Raw genomic sequence first — 20,279 nt, 5'->3', positions numbered from 1 at the left:
TGTACCAAAATCAACCTCTAATTCTAAATAACACAGTTTGTTTGTTTCATTAAATCAGAAATAAACAAACATACCTCAAACAAGTTTGGTAATTCAATTTGGTTAATTCTCGTTTCACACACAATGGGTGTCCTTTTCTCTCTTTTCATATTTTCCCTTTGTAATGTAAACTCATACCAATTGTAGGGTCCAAACAAAAGACAAAAACTTGCACTGGATAACAATGAGACAGTTTTACTCATTTAGGTGAAGATATGTTTTAATATATCTTCCCTTCCTCCTCTGTTGTTTGAGAAAAGAGGTTTATATAGTAATAAGCACACACACAGACATACTTAAGTACCTGAACACAGGTGCAACTGTTACACCAGCACCTATGGCACTATTCTTGTCCAAACACTTGTTTGCGGACTGATATTTGTAGCTTAAGGACAAATGTCTCAGCAGGGCCTGACCACAACGGCATACACTTAAACAACAAATGAATAAATGTCAAAAATCACACCAAATCAATAAATACTGAGCACACAGTGCCGAAACTCATAACTTTGCAACTTGTTTTAGTCTTTTGAATATATCCTACCTTTTTGTCATTCTCTCCTCTCCTAGTCTCTCTTGGCTTCACACGCTCCAGCTTTTATCAAGACATTCCCCAAACATTTTTTTCCTCAAACTTTTGTCTTCCAATCATGACATCCCTGGCACTTTCCCCCTCCCTATCATGCACAAGCTCACAGGCAAACATGCTTCCGCACACATCAGTAGGATTCAGCTTCCTCTTTTAGCTCGGCCCATTCCAAATAAAACTAAAGGAAAACCACAGTGGCAGGACAGACAGAATCACAGCAATACATCAGTAGGGACCCAACGGTTGTTCAGAGTCCAGCATAATGATTGGCTGATTGGCAGGAAAGCTTAAAACTCTTTCATCACCGCACTCCATCACCAAACTCCTTCTTGGGCTGCAAGAACACGTTGCTTAGCCTGAGGAGAGAGAAATTAATTGTCAGAGATTGTACTCCACCCTTCAGGAGTTCATTCCCATTGTTGTTTCCCTTCGTAACATGAGATTCAAAGAATATTTCACACACACTGTTTGCATCTGTCTTTTCATTTAGAGAGTGGAATCTGCAAGAAAGTGGAGCGTTCCAAAAATGCCAAATTAGTCTTATAAAAATGCATCCTTCTCATGGAGGATAAAACATTATTTGAAAATTAAATTATCTTTGAGTTGTTTTGTCAGACTTTCTAATTTTTTGGAGATTTAAATACGTCTTTCTATCGCAGCTGTGTTTGTGGTTGTACAAGTATGCTGTGTGTGATGCTGAGTACGAGCGTGTTTGCAACCAAATGACAGGAGAAGCACCTAATTTTATGTTCTATTTGTACTATACAATGATAATAAAGCTTTTGTAATTTCAGTCTACTTTTTTAGATGATGATTACCATAGAAAATTGAATGAAGAATATACATAATTTACTTCAAAATGTAACCACAAAAAGGAAACATAAGGTGACATCAATTTTAAGAAGCAATTACTTGTTGGTTTTATGCTCTACCAATTGTAAGAGTTCACACATTTCCAAGATGGTGAGTCCCAAAATGAAGGGGCACAGCCAAGCATTAAGACACAGTTTATGGTGGATTTTCATTTCCTGCTAAAATTTAAAACTTTGAGACGTGGGTTTTTGCTAATCATTGATAATTTATTTTCATATGATGCATTTTTCTGTAAATGTATAATTTGGATCAGGGGGAGGATTTCTCGCTAATTTAGGTGAATTTACTGCAGCTTTTTGCGTGATCATTCTGTGTGTGTGAGAGCATTTAAAAACAACAGCTTGTATTAATTACTTACTGTTTCACGTAAGTCCTTCAATCATTTTAACCTGCTAACAGAAGACAGGGATAGTGTTTTCAGTGGAAATGCATTCAAAAAAGTTTCATAATTTCAGCAAAAGATAAGTCACTGTGGTCATTGTGTGGACAATGACAGGCTACAACTATGGTCTTAACAGGTTATTAAACATTTAGTATTCTGATATGTGATACATCTCTACACATTGAATATTCCAGAAAACTATGTAGGAAGATTAATTATTATCATTATTATTACATATTGATATTACTGTTGTCAGTTTTGGATGATAATGGTAAAATTTTAACACAGCTATGATGGTTTAAAGAGGCGGAATTTAAAAAACCTGGAAAAAAAAACCCTCAGAAAAACCTCTTCAAACCATTATGAATGCAATAAGAGTTAGCAATATCGTGTATGTCACAACAAAAAAAGGAAATAATTACCTCTGTCCTTCCCATTCAACAGTCTCTCTTCTTCCTCCCGACCATCATCTAGTAGGGGTGGAAAGGGTTGAAAATAATCGACCATTTGAATTTCTCCCAGGCCAAAGTTTATGAATGCATCTAATAATAATAATAATAATAATAATGTCATCCAAAAGGGTCTGCCTGTCAGGAGAAACTAGCAGAGACTCTTCAAGTGCCCTCTATTCCGTGGTGAGACTGATGGGCTGCGACTCCACAGCTTCAGTTGAATTTCACAGCACTCTCAGAGGAACGTAAAGCCTCTGTAGGTAGTTGTGCTCAGGAGAAAAGCTTCAAAAGCCTGTGTTCACAGCTGGCAACAAATTGAATATAGTCCTTCAGTAGTTGACAGAAGTCAAATACATTACTTCAAAAGAGTGCACATTCAGCTTGGGAGTATGATGAGGGACGATCATCGAGGTCGTGAAGTAAATTCAGATTCAAAAAACATCTGTCATGGTCAGTGAAAGGTGACTCACATTACAGTAGGCTTCATCATTTCTTTAAACAAATTACCTGCAGACCAATCAGCTCCTTGGAGAAGTGACAGTAACCATTCTTCTTCAAGGATTTTTTTCTTTCTAACTGCAACTGTCGCTTAAAAATACTTTCCTTGTTTTTCATTCCTGTGCACAACAAACTAAGCATTGATTATTTGCGGTGCTGGACCTTGAATGAGAATTCAATTTTATTTTTGAAATATATGCTAATAAATTTCACTTCGATACCTGGGTGTTGTTCAAATAAACACTAATATTGTCTCAAAGAACATTACATTCAAACCACCCTGCTTTTCAAACAGACTAAATCAGGGGTGGCCAACAAGCTGCTTGCGAGCTTCATGCGGCTCTCAGGCTCCCCCACTTTCAGTTTGCGGCTCCTCGGTCGCTGCTACAATTTTAGAAATCTTTTACGAAATAGTTTTTCCATTTTGATAAATTGACATTGAAAATTGATATACAGCATAGTGTATACTGTCTGACAGTATCTCCATAGTGTTATCAGCTTATCTGTAACAAGTGTGCTCAATCCTAAAATATTCTGGCAGCTCATTGTTGGTGAAGTTGCTCTGACTTATCAGGCCAGAAATCTGACTTCAGGAAGACTTTAGCATGAGCACCAGCTTGGACTTGTATGTAGATCGCAGAGACAGTCAGCAAATGTAGAGCAAAGCGCAAATATGGAGAGAATAGGACATTCACATCTGAAGGGGATGGGCTGTATTTTTTGTGGGGTGAAATGGGAGATCTTTGTATTGGATGTGCCAGACTTCACTGTGTGAAGTGTTATTTCAGATTCATCCATGCTAAAATAGACAAGGAGTTTACCAAAGACAGTGTTCTTCCCAACCACAAGGTTCATATCATGTCATCATCAAAATCATACTGTGTAGGTGAATTTGTTGAAACCTGAATTTGAGTCATTGATGCTATTCTTAATTCTGACAATGACCATTTGAAACAGTATGTGTCCAACTAGACCATTGGATACAGAATATAAGATAAAAGCAACTTCATGGAGAAACATGTATATACAGATCTTAATAAATGCTAGTGTTTTGACATTGCTTCAGCTGAGACATACAATCTGCAAGAAAAGCCACAGGCGTCTGTCTTTGTACATTTTGTCGTAAAACAGCACAATTAAAGAAGAGTTTCTTGAATTGGACTTGTACCATTGACCAGAAAGGTCATTATGAAGCCAAAGTTGGAGCTGTCAAAACTAACAGCAATAGGCACAGATGGTACAGCAGCTATGCTGGGATCTACAAATGGACTTCTCGCACTGTGTCAAAGCTGACCATTTCCTTGATTTTTGGATTTTTCACTGTATTATCCATCATGATCCCCTGGTGTCAAAAATGTTGAACATGAACCAATTTAGAAACCTGTGCTAGAAATTGTGAATGAAATTTGCTCGTTTTTTCTCATTCATAGACAGTACCCTCTCCACTGTACTTGTACTGTCAGATGGCTTGTACGCACTGCCCCTCGAGTTATCACAACTAAATTCAAGGCTGACCTGAAAACACTGTCTGATCTCCAACTGAGTGAACAGAGGTAAGACAGTATTTAACTCTAATAACATTGTAAAGCTACAGATAGGGATGTAAGTGGTTGTGGCTGTGGTGGTATAGAAGTTCTTTTGTTTTGTAGCACTTTGTGTCATTGTGGTGTGTTTTTTGGTTCTTAGTGCCGGCTAAGGTTGCCACCTCTGAATTAAACAACTGCTTATAGCCAGATGGCTCGGTGAGGCAGTCATTTCTATGAATTTTACTCAGTCCAAAAGTTTGGATGCCTGTCTGTGTTGATATTTGTTTGAGATGATTTGTTGTTCTTCAGTGAAGTGTGTTTGTGATTGGGGGTGCTGTACCAACTGTATCCCTTCTGTGCGCTCAAAAAGTTGATTATTATGAGAGCGATGGAGACCCTCTGTTGGTGGTTGGGGTTCCTCAGTTTGATAGGTCTTAATCAGAGGCAGTTCTAGCACTGTGTCATTTTGTAGACAAGCCTGACAAGGACACAGAAATTCAGCATCTAGTCCATGTCACCACTGAGAAAGAACCATGTGGGGGCGGGGTGTTTCTTGTTATCTGTTCTTGTCCATTTCTAAGATTTCCTGAACATACTTGTTTTCCGAGCTCATGTATGATTGTGTGCATGTGGGTGTGTGTACCAGAGTGAAGTTCTTTGACCAGTGAGGACACAGTGTTGGTGATTGAGTCAGCAGCCACCAGAAGGTCATTCCTCAGGTTTCTCCTAGGGCCTAAATAAAACAGAATTAAAATTATTGCATTGCAATTGAATGAATGAGAAAGTAGTCCAATTCTGATCCTATAATACACTCCAAATCTTTAAGGAATTTCAAGACAGGTTTCAGAGTGTATTTTTTCCTAAATATTCATTTCACTTACAATACTAAGATGCCTCTAGGCAATTACCATAAACCATAAACAATTCATGAGCAGTGACCACAAGGTTGATTCCTTCAGTCAAACTGACATGACCTTGAGCGAAAATCATATGAGAAGTGTTTGCATGCATCAAAAAGAACCGTATCAAAATCTTTCAGCACCAAATCCAATTTGTGACTTTTCCACAGAATTTCTACTCATACTTTTGGGTTCAAAACTTAATAAAATTACTTTCATTGGCCCCAACATATCATAGATCAGTTCTTTTAAGCACATTATGACAATAAAAACATTAAAAATCCAAATAAAATAAGCATGGACTCAAATGAAAGATTTCATTTTCTGCTGTTTTTTTTTTTGTTTTTTTTTTTTTAACGTTTAGTTGTAATGCAATACCAGAGGATAGACATTTTTTTTTACATATTCATGAGTTTATCCTCCAAGAGCCCTGTGTTACCTTGAGCAAAAGCCTCTTGAACATCGTCACCCACCCCTGCAAGGGAATCTTGTGGGGGATACATGTGCATCTGTGGAGACGCAGTGCCAACTAAGCGGACGGCTGATGTGTTCAGTCGGGGAGGAGAGGGTTGAGACGTGCCAGCCGCCTGCGCCTAACAGATTTGTTTGCAATTGTTAAATCATTTGGTAGCATACTGATCATAGCTGAGTTTGACTTTGTGATAACTGACAAAGCTAAAATCCTCTGTACATGCTGGAAAATTGCAACATCCACTCTTAGCAAACTTACTGCCTGTCGCAGTTCTTCATCCTACATAGCCCCAACATGAGCAGTTGGAAACAAATAGGCAGGTAGAAGATGGAAAAGAAGAGGACAAAGACTATCAGGGCTAGAAAATAAAGTAAAACTCCAGAGGAGGAAATCAGGTGAGCAATTAAGGAATGTTACTGTGAGGACGGATGCCAAACTGATGGACAGACATGTCAGGAAATGAAAAGAGCTATTCTTCGAGGAGTGATAAGACACTGTGCCAAAGATAGTAGTTTGCGCGTGTCACCTTGAGCAACTTCATCAGTCCCTCGAGCTGCACCATCAGCTCTCGCCTGCTCTCTTGCAGAGAAGACATCCTCTGCTCTAGCTCGTCCTTCCTCTGTCTGCAACACACACAGTTTCATTGATGACATGTCAGAAAAGAGCATTAGTCAAATAACAGAGGCAGAAATATAGGAGTCAGAGGTTATTGGTGAAAATGTTCGGAGTCACAGCAGGAGGCCAATCTCACTTCTCGTGTTCGCCGCCTTAGAGCCGGGTTGTCAAACTGATTTTATCTATATGCGGCCTGATGTAAAGTCAAGGGGGCCTGACCAGTAAAAATCATAAGATAATATTTTGTCATGGCGAGGCTCACCATAGCACCGAAACTTGCTGCATTCACACCAACCATACAGGTTTCTTATTAACCTCAACAAAGAAAAAGAAGTGATCGTTTTTTCTTGGAAAACCTTACACTCCATGTCCACTTTTCTCTTTTTTGACGACATCTTGCTGATGAGTGTCGGGGCCAATGGAAAAGCAGGTACACTTTGTAACAATAAAATGTTATTTACAGACATGGAAGCCGCATTGCTGCCATCTGCTGTGAGTTCTGCCCCAAGCAGACAATATAGGAACTGCGTTTTTATTTAAAAAAAAAAAGTAGTTCATGATTTTTATGTGTTTTTTCAAAATGTATCAAATTGTAAATTTATTCCATGATCTGGACTGGACCCTGTGGCAAGCCGATATCGCAGGCCATACATTAGACACCTCTGCCTTAGAGTATAAACACGCCATTTATCATCCAGATCAGAAATTGGTAAACTGCTGGGCCCAACGAACTTTTAGCCTGCTTAGGTATGTAACCTGAACCCTAAGGTAAAATGCTGTTGGAAAATATGAAAATAACAATACTCATCTTGATTTTCGATCACTGAAATGTCCTGAACAGTAGAAGAAAGAGAAACCATACGGCAGTTTTGAAATATTTTCCCCACTTGGTTGGGGTTCCACATTCGGCAAGGGAATTGTTGGAGATGAAACAGAAGGGCACAAGGCTAAAACAACCCTGACCAAAATGTTAAGTTTGAAAGTATAATTGAGATGGAAACTAATCCTTAGATGACAGTGGCACCATCTTTTTGAATTATTTGAACATAAGTCATTTATGTTATTTTAGGTTTTGAACAGCATGCAAATGTCAGTCAGTAAGCTGCACACCCAATGTTAAGGCTTTGGAAACCAAAATGCAAATTAAGCATTTATAGTCTGTTTCCTAAGCAGTATGCGGTCTGGACAAGAGTTCTAAGCCGTGACAGGACTCCACCCTTCCCGGACGGCCTCCTATTGCGAGGCAGGGAACATTAGCAAATAAACAAGTAGTGTGAGAATCTCAGTCATAAAGTAACTACAGATTTCTATCATTTTGATCCCCAGTAAAGCTTAGAGTAAGTCAGAGGGACAGTTTTTCTAAAACAGGAAAGGTTCTCTTCTGAAGAACTTGACCTTCTAATAGTTCTGTAGACCCATCTGCTATGTTTTTCCCCTTGTATACATAATATATACAACTAAGAGCAAATATTGTCAGACTATATGGGGTGAAAGACAGTGATGATGGCTTTGGTAAGGGCAATGTAAAATTTGGGTTTTGTCTGCTTTTATAATTGAGTGATGTGGCTCAGGAAGATTATGCTGGACTTTGGATACATTATCTATCTTCTATGGCAGCTGTGGCTAATTTGGAAGAGTGGGCATCTGTCCAATCGGAAGGCTGTCTGTATGCCAAGCAGTCCTTGGGCAAGTCACAGATCCCCAGTTGCTACCAATGGTCTGGTTAATGCACTGTATGACAGCTGTACCGCCATCACGGTGAGAGTGTATGGGCGAAAGTAAAGCATGTAAATGCTAGATAAGTGGAGACCATTTTACATTCCTCTCAGCTTCTGCCCTGGCAGTTCCAAACTCAGCATCCCTCTACCAATATATTTACCGTCCTCTTTCCTGATCCTTTCTGTCATCATCACTTCAAGAGAGAGCCTCAACATCTTCATTTCTGCTATATCTGGCTCTATCCCCTAGATTTTCCTTAGTGCTCCGTGTCTCTAAACCAAACCCCATCACAGGTTTCACCAATGTCCTGTAGACCTTTCTTTTCATTCTGGCTGGTATTCTTTTATCACACATCGCGCCTTATACTTTTCTCCACCTGTTCCAACCATCTTGCACATGTTTCTTCACATCTTTTCCAAACCCTCCGATGATCCTCAGTACTTAAAATCCCTTCAAGAAGGGGCTTAGAGCAGATCCATGTTACAGTCCCATCTCCAGCACTCTGTCACACCTACCTCTCATACAAGTCTTGCATCACTCTATTATTACTTCTCTGTTATACCAGACTTCCACAGTTCCTCTCTTAGCACCCTGCCATATGCCTTTTCTAGATATACAAAGCTCCCTGACATTCTCTGTATGACTTCACAGTCCTCTTCATCACTCATGGCCTGTCTCAACTCCTCTCTGAAAACTTCAGAACACTCTTTTTCAGCGTCCACTGCTTTATCCTCTCCTCTGCTTTTGCCCTCTTCATCATCCTTTCCACCAGAGTCTTCCTTCACACCACCATCATATGCTGTCTAGCTAGAATTTCACCTACCATTTCATTGCAGTCACTGATCTCCTTCAGAATATATACTGTCATTTCCGGACTATTAACTACTACTTTTTTCACACACTTTGAACACTGCTGCTTAAAAATGATGCAACTGATTTATGGATTTTTATGCCGCCAAAATATTGTCACATTGGACCAATGAAATTACACATAGACTCCGCAGAACACATGTGTTTGGTTGACATTGAGAGCAACAATGAAAAGACAGACTAGGGAAGTGTGTGATGGAGGGATTCTGAGGCTGTTTAATTCTGACACTGAAGAAGACAACTTTAATGGTTTTAGTGCACAGGAAAAAGATGAAGATAGCAATCAATGACTTTTCCTAGTAGGCTACTGTATTTTTTTTAACCAGACATGTTACAGGCACTGTTTGGAGTAAAGCATTTATGGTACATATTTAATTAAAAGTAAAGAAAAAATCTTTCTGTGTAAATATCTCATGTTACAAATAGACTATTGCAGCTTATAGAAAAGTGTGGCCTATGTATGTACAATTATTTTTCCTTTGAAGTTAAGGGGTTTCAGCTTATATTCAGGAGCACTCAGTCCGAAAATTATGGTAATTATGGTAATCTTCAGATAATAGACCAGATTTGTGTTTCTACTTCTGTTCTTATAAGTTACCTATGTCCCTTTGAGGAAAAAGTACTCACCACCATTTGAATCGTTTTTGCACGTTTTTGCCACCATCCATCCCTCTATGTGCTTATCCTGGATACCAGACCTGCCTATCACCTCCTCATCAGCTCTTGCGCCTGAGCCAATTACCACTCTCTCACCTCCGAGGATACTCAGCATTTCTTCTTCTAACTCTCGCTAGAATTTCCCCTTCTCTTCTAACTCACACCCACAGTTACGCACTTGAGAGTCCATCCAACACTCTTTTCACTTCCAGAACATTCCTTAAAAATTCCTTCAGGATAACCTCTACTCCATTTTCTCCCCATCAATTCCATAATAGAACAACTTCAATCCTGCCCCTGAGCTTCTACCCTTGCTACCTTTCCACCTGGTCTCCTGGATACAAAGTATAGCCAACTTCCTCCTCTGCATCATGTAAACATTAAATATCACTCTTAGTTCGAAAGCAGGGGTGTCAAACTGAAATACACGGTGGGCCAAAATTCAAAACTGGGACAAAGTCGCGGCCCAACATTGATATTTATTGAAAAAAATCTTCCTCCACATATAACAATAAACCTTTTCATATGGACCAAAACAAGTTCTGCTTAATAACTAAATATGGAACAAGAACAGCTTAATACTATACAATGTATAACTTATTATTGCACACATTGAAAATCCTGTTTTCTGCCTAAGTAGAAGGGTGCCAGTATTAGCATAAGGTCACTATGACTACTGTACACAGAGGAGAGGGTGTTTATGTGTCCTGTTGTGATTTTCGTGCCAAAACAGCGGCAGAAAATTCTGGGATTTGTAGAATTAGCGGTACATGCACTGTAGACTATACCAGCGGACCAGCTCTAATAGTCATTTGGTATGGCTTTGCGGGCCAAATTTGGCCTTGGGGCCAGAGTTTCACACCTATGTCCTAAACTCTTGCCTTTCCTCTTCTCTCTTTCTAAAGATATACCTCCCTACTGTCCTTCTTCTACCCAAGGCAGCCCAATATCCATCAGCGTCATTAATGTTCAGAGGAGAATTTAAAATCATTTCCCCATATTTGAAAGAACTCATAGAAAGCCTACTACCCAGTCAGATCCCTGAGCTCCCACGAGGCAGGGTTACTTGTGATCCTCGAAAAGGGTATAACGGAGTGTTCAGTTATGGGGATGAACCCCATCTCTGTTTAAGAATAGGCCTAAGACCTTTATTTTCAAGAAAGCTAATAGTTAGGGCTAGGCTAGCCCCTAGTTGGGCTGCCATAGGCTTGCTCTGTTGAGTCTCATTCCTTTCATGCTTCCTATTCTGTCTTTACTCACGTCCCTTCATCAGTGCATGATAGTAACCTCATGTCTTCATGGAGATTCCCAGGAGCCGTGGCTTCATATACTGCAACTGCAAGGCACCCATCATTACTTTATTATTTCTTTCATGAATACTGCGGCCTGAGTTCGACTGGCAACCGGTCCTGGGTATACCCCACCTCTCAGCCATTGACAACTGGGATAGAATTCTGCATCCCCATGACCCAAAAGGCTGGATAAGTGGTATATAGTGAAAGAACATTAAACCCATTATTGTATTACATCATCAGTACCTTGTAGCTATGAGCACTGATATTATTAGTATCAGATGTGACAATGTCACATAGATTTGGAGAAAAGGTGTATGGTGCCAAGTTTTCTACGTAATTAGACACAATTATCATCAACTTACGCTACTACATATTGTTATATTACGTATATTACAAATGCTTGCATTGTATATGACTACTAGGGTAATTCTTTTGTTTACAAGTATTAACTTGGAGGTGAAGATTTGGAAAAAACATTTTCAAATTATAAATATGACGAAAGTTGGTCATGATGTATTTTCAGACCAGCTATGCATCCAGTCAAATTCACTAGCGACACGGCCACAAATTTTCATCCTTTCATTTGTCTATCTGCACCAAGTAGTTGGCTTTGCTAACAAGATGCAACATGACTGCAAACGATCAAGTTCCAAAATCTATAACACAATAAAAATGTGATTTCATACAAGAGCCACTTTTTAACTCAGTAACTACTGCATCAAGCAATTAATGCAACAGCTCTCAGTAAAACTACAAAAGGACCCTTAATATTTTTATGACAACCTGAAAAATGTCACCAAGGCGTACTAATTGATGTTCACACAGCTGTTATTGTTCTCCATTAAGAAGATGCACATTGTAAATTCAGTTTCCCGAACATTCTCAAAAGGAGATTTTGTTTTTGTGGAAAAGAATAATCACACCAGAACTGATATTTAAATTGGCTTTTCAGAAACTTCACCATCTGTCACTGCCATCTGCCATAAACCCCTTTCCCTCTGTGCTGCAAAGCAACACTGCAGATTTCCCGCCAAATCTAAATCCACAATACAGCACTAAAAATAACACGGCTTCAGAGTTGTTTTGGGTGTAATACACCTAAGTAACTGACTCAGTAAAAACTATAAGCAGGATTGCAAACAAAACAAAAGATTGTGCAGTGCATGGAAAATGCCTGCAGCAGGTTTCAGTGCAGCACCTGGCAGCCTGGTCTCTGCAGGGAGACTGTGTTTACCTGAGCAGGCGAAGCTCAGCCAGCAGAGTTGGGTTGGTGCTGCCTTTCTCTTGTCTGGGCTGGCAGGCCGCATCATGCTCTGCATGGAGCCATTTGATCTCTGCCAAGATCTCTCTTGAGAAATGAAATGAAAAATACGTTGGTCAGTGATACTGAAGGACTGAAGAAAGACAGACAGAAGAAAAGAAAGGACAAAAACATTTGTCACACTTCAGCATCTATCTGAGAGTGAATAAAATGTTTTGGGGAATGTCATTTGTCAAATTTGCATCTTAAAATTTGACAAACCTAATGAATGCATTGTAAAAAGATTGTAAGAACTTTTACACGCCAAAATGCATTTTGGTTAAGGCAGGGGAAAAAAGGGAAAGCAAAACCACACAGGTGTGTGATGTCAAAGACGCACAGCAGTATAAACCCACATTATAACATCTTGAGATATTTAGCCCCAAATTAAGCATAAGTTGAGGCAATTTTGCTCAAGTACATGAAGACTCCTAAATGATTATCACACAGTGATCCCACACTTCTACAGGGTTTCAGCAGATATCAGCTAATCTAATTTAATGCTTTTTAATGGGCTTTCTAATGCAAATTTAAAGGCCAAGTTCAACTGCAGATTTATAGTAACAGCAATCATTTACATCTGAAATAGATTTCACACAGTAGCAGATGTGACATATGACCTTCTGAGTGACAATGGAACACAGAAAAAAAAAATCACATAGATTTAACATCGAGTATGATTATTAGTGCATATATCTTAGTTTCTTTCGTCTTTGGCTCCAAAATTGGTTTTCTAACTCATTGGAAATCATCAGAAAACCTACCGTAAGCAACATCGTAAATCCTCACCAATCAATCATCACACTATTCCAACCAACATGATTAAATGTTTATATAGTCTTATCTAAATACATTGTGAATAATGGGGTTTTCTCCCATCAAGTGTATAAAAATTTTGAATGCCTCCAAAAAACCTCCTGGAATTTAATACTTTTCAATGCTATAAAGCTTTGATTTCAGCAAAATCCATTTGATGTCTTTTAATGCTTTAATATGAACAGCAGAAACCCTGTTCTACCTGTTTTTGGACTCCAGCTGGGCAATGAGCTCCCTCTTCTGTTTGTTCACATCAAAGTTGATGCTCCGTGTGGGTATTACCTACAAATGAACAGATGCAGACACAAGATTGATTTGTCACGGATACAAACAAGGTAGATTTGTAATTTATGACATTAAACCCAGGACATTGTTTTAGGAAACCTCTTTTGCGATCAGATTCACATCAGATACATCTTGTATTTTAAGAAAACTATATTATCGACACACCCCTGTGCTGTCAGTCTCCGCAAGTCGAGATGTGTAGCGGGCTATTAGTTTGTGCTCGTCATCTTGCCTATTTGGACTGACGAAACTGCAGACAGAGACAGAAAGTGAGAGTATCAGAAACCTTTCCTTTTTTATAATTTGTGCTCAAATGTTCCACTCTTCCCAAAATGTTGATTTTTTTCTGTCACATATGCATATTAATGTGTGTCAAATACCCAGGTGCAATGCAGAAGCTTATCAACACAAAATAATTCAAATTCAGATAAAATAGAAATAGGAGCACAGGACAAGGTTTCAACAAATAAATCAAAAGTAGAAGAACAGTATTTTATAGAGAAAACCATATAATGCTGCACTGACAAATTCAATAACAGTTTTTTGACCATCATTACAAAGAAAATGAAGACAAATAATTCCCTCAGTTGTGTTTACAAAATAAAAACTCTGATTCAACATGAGCAACTTGAAGCCTGAATAGATTTCCCTTCTTTTATTATTCCTTTTCAGTCCCATAACAGTATCAACAAGGAGATTCATGGATGTACTGAAAGAGAACAGGAAGTTAGTTGGCATGAGAGATGATGATGCAGAGAATAGGTTAGATGGCGGGAGATGATCACTGTGGCGATTCCTGAATGGAGCAGCCGAAAGGAAAAGAACATTATCAACAGAAATTGAGAAAATAAGAAGTTTCAAGAGTAGATTATTGTCATATAATCAGTTTTTTTAAACGGATGGTTTTCAAATGTTGAACCATGTCAGCAAAAGATGATAGTTAACAAAGCACTTCTAGCATTAATGTGCAGTAGGTTTTGTTAAATGCATGTTGAAGTTGATGTTCACATAAAAAAAACATTTCCAAAAAATCAAAGGTGGCAAAAAGATTATTTAATGCACTACCTGAATAGACAATGTGACACATTTGAAAATTATCAAGCCTGTTGCTGTTACTGGAAAAAAAAATAGACTATAAAATATTTTATGAGCTGAATCCCATTAGAGACAAATGTGTGCTTCTAAGTATTTCTTGATATTTATTATCTTTCAGTTATATTTGTTCAGCGATGTCAGTAAACTGTAAAGTAACCTTTACAGCCATTATCAGTTTTCATTCCCAGAGATGTTCATCGTAACCACTTCCCTACTGTTTTAAGCATATCATAAGCTAGATGTCAATACCGTCAGAAGCTAAATTCAAGTCTCCCCCTTCACAACAGTCTTTTGTGGACGACTTTATTATCAGATGTCCTTCCTTCAACCCTCTGCATTTGTCAGAGCTTTGGACCGGCTCAAGGGGAACACTGTCTTGTGGCCCCTTGGGGCTGCATCTAATAAGCGCTGTCAGTTTACTATAAACAGAGCATGAAAGATCTTGTGTGCAGTCCCTGACTAATATGACACGATGCTTATAATTCATTATTTTTGATTAAGACATTGTCAAATCGAGGAGCAGGAAAGGGGGAACAGTGGCAAAAGTTCTTGGTGGAATTAGACAAAATTGATTTTAGCTGGCACTACCTAATATTGTTATATTACATGTATTACATTTCATACTCTTGCATTGTGTTTAACTATTGGAACACTTGTAAACAAACAAATTACACTGTAAAGATTGGAAATGCCACTTTTCAATTTTGACAATAATTTTTATTGTATTCTGTTTGGCATGCATGTGACTTCTTTCTATCAGAGAATTGGTTATTGTACTCAAAGGTTAGGTTACAAATGAAAGCGGAGAACACTGTCAAGACCAGGAAACTGAATTGTTCACACCCGTTCCTCGTCGCCAGTTAAGTTTTAATTTGTTTTCACCTCATTTTAGTGTACGCACGCACACACACACACACACACACACACGCGCACACGCACACACACACACACACACACACACACACACACACACACACACACACACACACACACACACACACACGTGTGTGTGAGTGTATATATTTCTTTGTCCTGTGCTAGTTTATCATGCTCCTATCCCTTCATTCCTTGCCAGAATCAGGTTGCTAAAGTGTTTTTTCCTCACATACCTCATATACGTCTATATCTTTTATGCCAAAACGTCTCTGTATTTAAATATTATTCTACTGATAGACTTCCATGGTTGACCTTTTGCAGTGGTGTGTCGTCAGGTGAGGTAGAGCCTCACATCTGCACGCACAATTTCTCAGCATGTCCCCAATAGGTTTGTAGCAAGATTTATTATATACACATCATGGCTTTCTACAGCCAGGGGAATGTTTTTCATGTAAAAGAGTGGCAGAATTATTCTTGGTAATTTGACTATAAACTGCTGAGACATCTCACAGGGTGAGGCGGACAGTACTTTGCCGGACATGAGCTGGTCTTGTTGCTGCCGTTCTTCTATAAGCGGCATAGAATAAAATAAATAAAACAGAATTACTTTTACAACAAAGTAATTGACCTTAAGTGAATATTCCCTTTTTCTTGTCCTCTTGAAGAGCAACCAATTTCAAAATTGATTAAAGAATTTAAAGTTTCATAAAGTAAATGCTTAAGTGAGGACTGAAATTGTACACCTCTCCATACTTTTTTATTTGTTTAGAACACATGGTGCGTGCGTAGCAAATTTGCTCTCTGTTATCACTTGCAGCTACTTCTCTGTGGGAATGCTCCTGTATGTTTTTGGTAGGATGTTAGAGAGAGAGAAACACTGATGAAATATGAAAAAAAATTACCAGTGGTCAATATGCATGCAGCCAATTAAATAAGGTCCTCTTTTAAGTCAGTGCTGCACTCAGTCATGCGTTAGGGTTCTGTCACTCTTGTCCAGTCATTCTATCTTGTCGTGACAAACATGCTCTTACCCTGAAACATCGCTTCACCTTGTGCCTACACACCAATCTCTTCGGTAAATTGGAGATCCCCGGTGGTTGTGCTAAGTCTTTACTGTACTACTGAATGCCCCAATCACCAGTTATCATATGCTAATGTGTGGTCCCCCCCGTGCATCTCTCTCACCATGGGCTGTTCTGGAGGCGATTCACATAAGCAGCGATCAGAGCATGCTCCTCATTCATCCACTGAGCTGCTGCTATACTAGATGATCAAAAGACAGACATGAATTACTTCACACTGATGTACAAGTATCTTTAGAAGGGTGAAAAAATGGATCACAAGCCATATTTTTAAACAGCACATATATTAACACAGCATATCACCCTTAATTTAATTTCTTATTTCCATACCTTTCGCTTGGCACATTTATTTACATTACATTTAAACAATGTAGTAGCTTTTTAAATGTGGAAAAGTTTACACTGGAATGTGTGCCTTCAGTGACTTCATACAATCATGCCCTCTCATAACACAATAAAGCATTTCATTTGTTTAAATGGGAGATTTTTTGTTTATTTCCAGCCACATATTTGCAAAACGCAATATGTCAGGGGATGGAATAATCCATCTCTCCTTTTTGTGCCATTGTTGTATTGACTTGGTTCAATTGCTGATATACCCAACAGTCATGAGTGGAGAAGCATTCAGTATTCTAAAGGACCATAAACTACAAAACAATATTTTTTAACATTCTGAATAGACAGGACAAGGTGTTATCGTCACTTGGGCCAAAATCCTAGGTAAAACACAGCTAGAAGTCCGATCCAAGTTGTAGGAAAGCTATCTAAAACAAACAACAAGCCAGCTAGTAGCAGGCGACCAACCCACCAGTCAGACACCACTTACCTACATTGACCAACAACATGCTGAAGCATATCATCGTGGTTTTCAAGTAGGCACCTTCCATCATCAGTGTTTCATCAACTTTGCCCCACGACACCTCAAGAAGGCTTGACAGTGAAATCCAGCGTCCTGGAAACACCCCTCTCCATGCTACGTAGCTGTTCCAAAAGCAAACTATCTTTCTGTAACAACCTTCCCAGCTACCATGCTTCCTCCTTAGCCACAACCATTCACTTGCTCGCTCTGCTGCCTGAGACATGTCACTGACAGCAATTTTAAGGCTCCGTCCACAAATGCCCAACTCATGCAGTAAGGCAATGACACTTTGCCACAAATCCACGACAGCCCACCTCTACAGGACGCACCCAAGCCATCCAACCTTGCTGCTCTGCCTCTGCTGCCATCTCAGCATACCTATCTTTTTTTTACACTCCGTACCCTCGTCAACTCGATCCTCTAAGGAGACTGTAAGTTCGATTAAAATAAACTATCCTCTTGACCCCAGACCACAGCAACAAAACCAGCTAAGTATATATGCTGGTACCACCAGCTGCTCGTTAAGATTAGTCATCAGCTCCCAGGCCCCGGCTTTACTTAGTACCCTGCGTGGTGCCTTGTCCGAAACGATCGAACCTTTTCTCTCTCACGCACAAATTTAATCTACCTAACCTCCCTATTACCGACTACAGAATTAATTTCTAAAGGCTTTTCTTCCACTGCTGCTACCAAACATTTCAAGACCTGGTTATGACGCCAAGGGTATCACCACTGGGAAAGACTAGGCTTACACTCTGCCTATATATGTCTAAGCATGCCCACCCAAAAAAACAATGGGCAGGCAGCGCACTCACCCAATCATTGCTTTAAGTTCTGGGGAGATGTCAATACATCATATGTAGCTCCTATGACAAACCTATTTCTATTCGCCTACATGCTCCACAACTCTCTCAACTTCAGGGGTCTCCTCTTTCAACATTCTTCCAATTTACCCAATGTCCTTGCTCTGCCTGCGCCATTGCTCTAGTATGTCTTACTACCTCATCAACTATCAACTTCCTCTTTTTTTGCAACTGTTGCCTTGCCCCGCACCGAGTCATTTCTAGTCTAACCTTAGCACACTTGTACTCTTCTGACAAGCAAGAAACTCCAATATGCCTTTCCCATACAAGGCTGCGGAGCTTCGGCAGCGTGGAACTCCGAGCCATTTCCCAATAACTGACCTTAAAATCCCTTCAAGCTTCTCTACCTTTGACAGGGGAAACTCATACATTGTTAGCGGCCACATCAGCCGAGGCAACAGTCCAAACCGCAAACACCACAACTTCAATTTCCCTGGAAGCCCTGACCTATCTATACTTAAACTGCCTTGACTAATTTCCTGCCTCAACTGCTCAAATTGTCCCTTATCACTAAGTCTTGCATCAAACCATCTACCCAGACTCTTCACTGGTTTCTCTAATACCGCAGGCACCGCCTCACCATTTACCATAAGCTTCGAGTCTACTACCTTCCCTTTAATGACTGAAATACTCCTTGACTCACTTGGCTTAACTTTCAGTCTAGCCCACTGCAGATTACTGTCTAACTCATATGTGTCAAACTCAAGGCCCGCAGGCCAAATGTGGCCCGCCACGTCATTTTATGAGGCCCACAAGAGTTTAAAAGGTCTGAGTGTCTAAAAATAAATAGGTCAAACGCGTGCTTTGACCAAAGACTACATTTCCCACGATGCCTGTCGACTATGATACCCGCGAAGTGACGGCTCACTGCCACTACACCGCAGAGTTTCCATATCAATGCCAACAAGTGGAATTGAGAAATTAATAATGATCCCAAACACTGTTCCCTCGAAGTGCAATCGCGCGCTGCTCCAGCATTCTCCGCACACAGCAAATCTATGCTGCGCATTGAATAAAATCAAAGCTGAACTATTAATAAAATAAATGTGTTTAATTTATTTACAGTTCAGTTTTGCTGTGCACAGAGAACACTGTAGCAGTGCGCGATTGCGCAAATGTGCAGCTTAGAGGGAACATAGATCCAAAAACGTCCAGGCAGAGAAAAGTTGATACAGCTGGAGGACTGTTTCAAGAAAGATGGGAAGGCGAATACTTGTTTGGGCTTCAAAGAGAAAGACCGGTATGTCTTTTGTGTTCCAAGACGCTGTCGGTTGTCAAAGAGTACAATCTGCGGCGGCAATATGACACCAAACACAGAGCTAAGTATGCCAAAGCTAGCCTTCAAGAAAAGCAACAAATTGCCCAAGAATTAAAAGGGAAACTGTGGTCACAGCAGAGTCTGTTCTTGAAATCCGGAGCCAGAAACAATGCAGCGCTGAAAGCTAGCTTTATTGTGGGTGAAGAAATCGCCCACGCTTCAAAGTCTTTTTTAGAAGGAGCGTTTTTGAAGCAGTGCATGCTGATGGTCTGTGAGCAGGTGTGTCCTGACCAGTTACAGACTTTTAAAAGTGTCAGTTTATCAAGAAACACCATCGCGAACCAAGTTAAGGAACTAGCAGAAAATCTTGCAACACATCTGGTCGATGAAACACGCAGCTACACAGCTTTTTCATTAGCTGTTGATGAAAGCACAGATAACACGAATACAGCGCAGTTATCAATTTTTTTAGAGGCATGATCTCTCTATCACTGAGGAGCTATTGGATGTGGCTGCAATGCATGGGACCACAACGGAACAGGACATTTTTGATGCAGTGGAGAAGTCTCTAACTCAAAATGCATTACCCTGGGAAAATTTGGTGGGATTAACCACAGACAGTCCACTGGAAACATATGGAGGAAAATTGGGCTTCGTTGGATTATGTGTGCATACAGACAAAATAGGTAATCAAACCATCAGTTAGATGAAAGGCTGTAAGCACCCTTTTTTTTGTAAAATGCGACATCTGTCATACATGCCGGGACTGTGCACATACTGACACACATGAATGAGCTGGATGTGAAACTATAAGGGAAGAACTGGTTTGTCCATGAAATGCAAGCGAATGCCAGAGCCTTCAAAACCAAGCTGGTTATATTGTCAAAGCAAATGTAAGAGGAGTCTGATATGTACCGTTTACAAATGCGTTTTTTTTTTTTATATGTAAAAAAATGCTC

General features: G+C 39.7%; 1 protein-coding gene across 4 annotated transcripts in view; it reads right to left on the bottom strand.

Annotated features, from left to right (window-relative positions):
• Positions 1-221: 221 nt before the first annotated feature.
• dtnba (dystrobrevin, beta a) overlaps positions 222-20,279 on the bottom strand; it is a 40,973-nt gene continuing 20,915 nt past the window's right edge. Inside the window, exons 12-22 of one of the 4 annotated variants that reach the window (XM_086167061.1) lie at positions 16,444-16,521; positions 13,453-13,537; positions 13,205-13,284; positions 12,121-12,234; positions 6,257-6,353; positions 5,989-6,009; positions 5,698-5,851; positions 5,003-5,092; positions 2,306-2,353; positions 1,860-1,893; positions 222-984 (exon numbers count right to left, since the gene is read on the bottom strand). In XM_086167061.1, coding sequence (XP_086023187.1) covers positions 1,886-1,893; positions 2,306-2,353; positions 5,003-5,092; positions 5,698-5,851; positions 5,989-6,009; positions 6,257-6,353; positions 12,121-12,234; positions 13,205-13,284; positions 13,453-13,537; positions 16,444-16,521 — 775 coding nt within the window. In that variant the 3' untranslated portion in view covers positions 222-984; positions 1,860-1,885. The remainder of the gene's footprint in view (positions 985-1,859; positions 1,894-2,305; positions 2,354-5,002; positions 5,093-5,697; positions 5,852-5,988; positions 6,010-6,256; positions 6,354-12,120; positions 12,235-13,204; positions 13,285-13,452; positions 13,538-16,443; positions 16,522-20,279) is intronic. The other 3 variants (XM_086167062.1, XM_086167063.1, XM_086167064.1) reach the window with 3 other exon arrangements.

This window comes from Fistularia commersonii, chromosome 20 (assembly GCF_037954325.1).
Source record: "Fistularia commersonii isolate RoL2024-O1a breed Wild chromosome 20, RoL_Fcom_v1.0, whole genome shotgun sequence".
Taxonomy (NCBI): domain Eukaryota; kingdom Metazoa; phylum Chordata; class Actinopteri; order Syngnathiformes; family Fistulariidae; genus Fistularia; species Fistularia commersonii.
The sequence above is the reverse complement of the archived record's forward strand: the minus strand, read 5'-3'. Positions and strand labels throughout refer to the sequence as shown.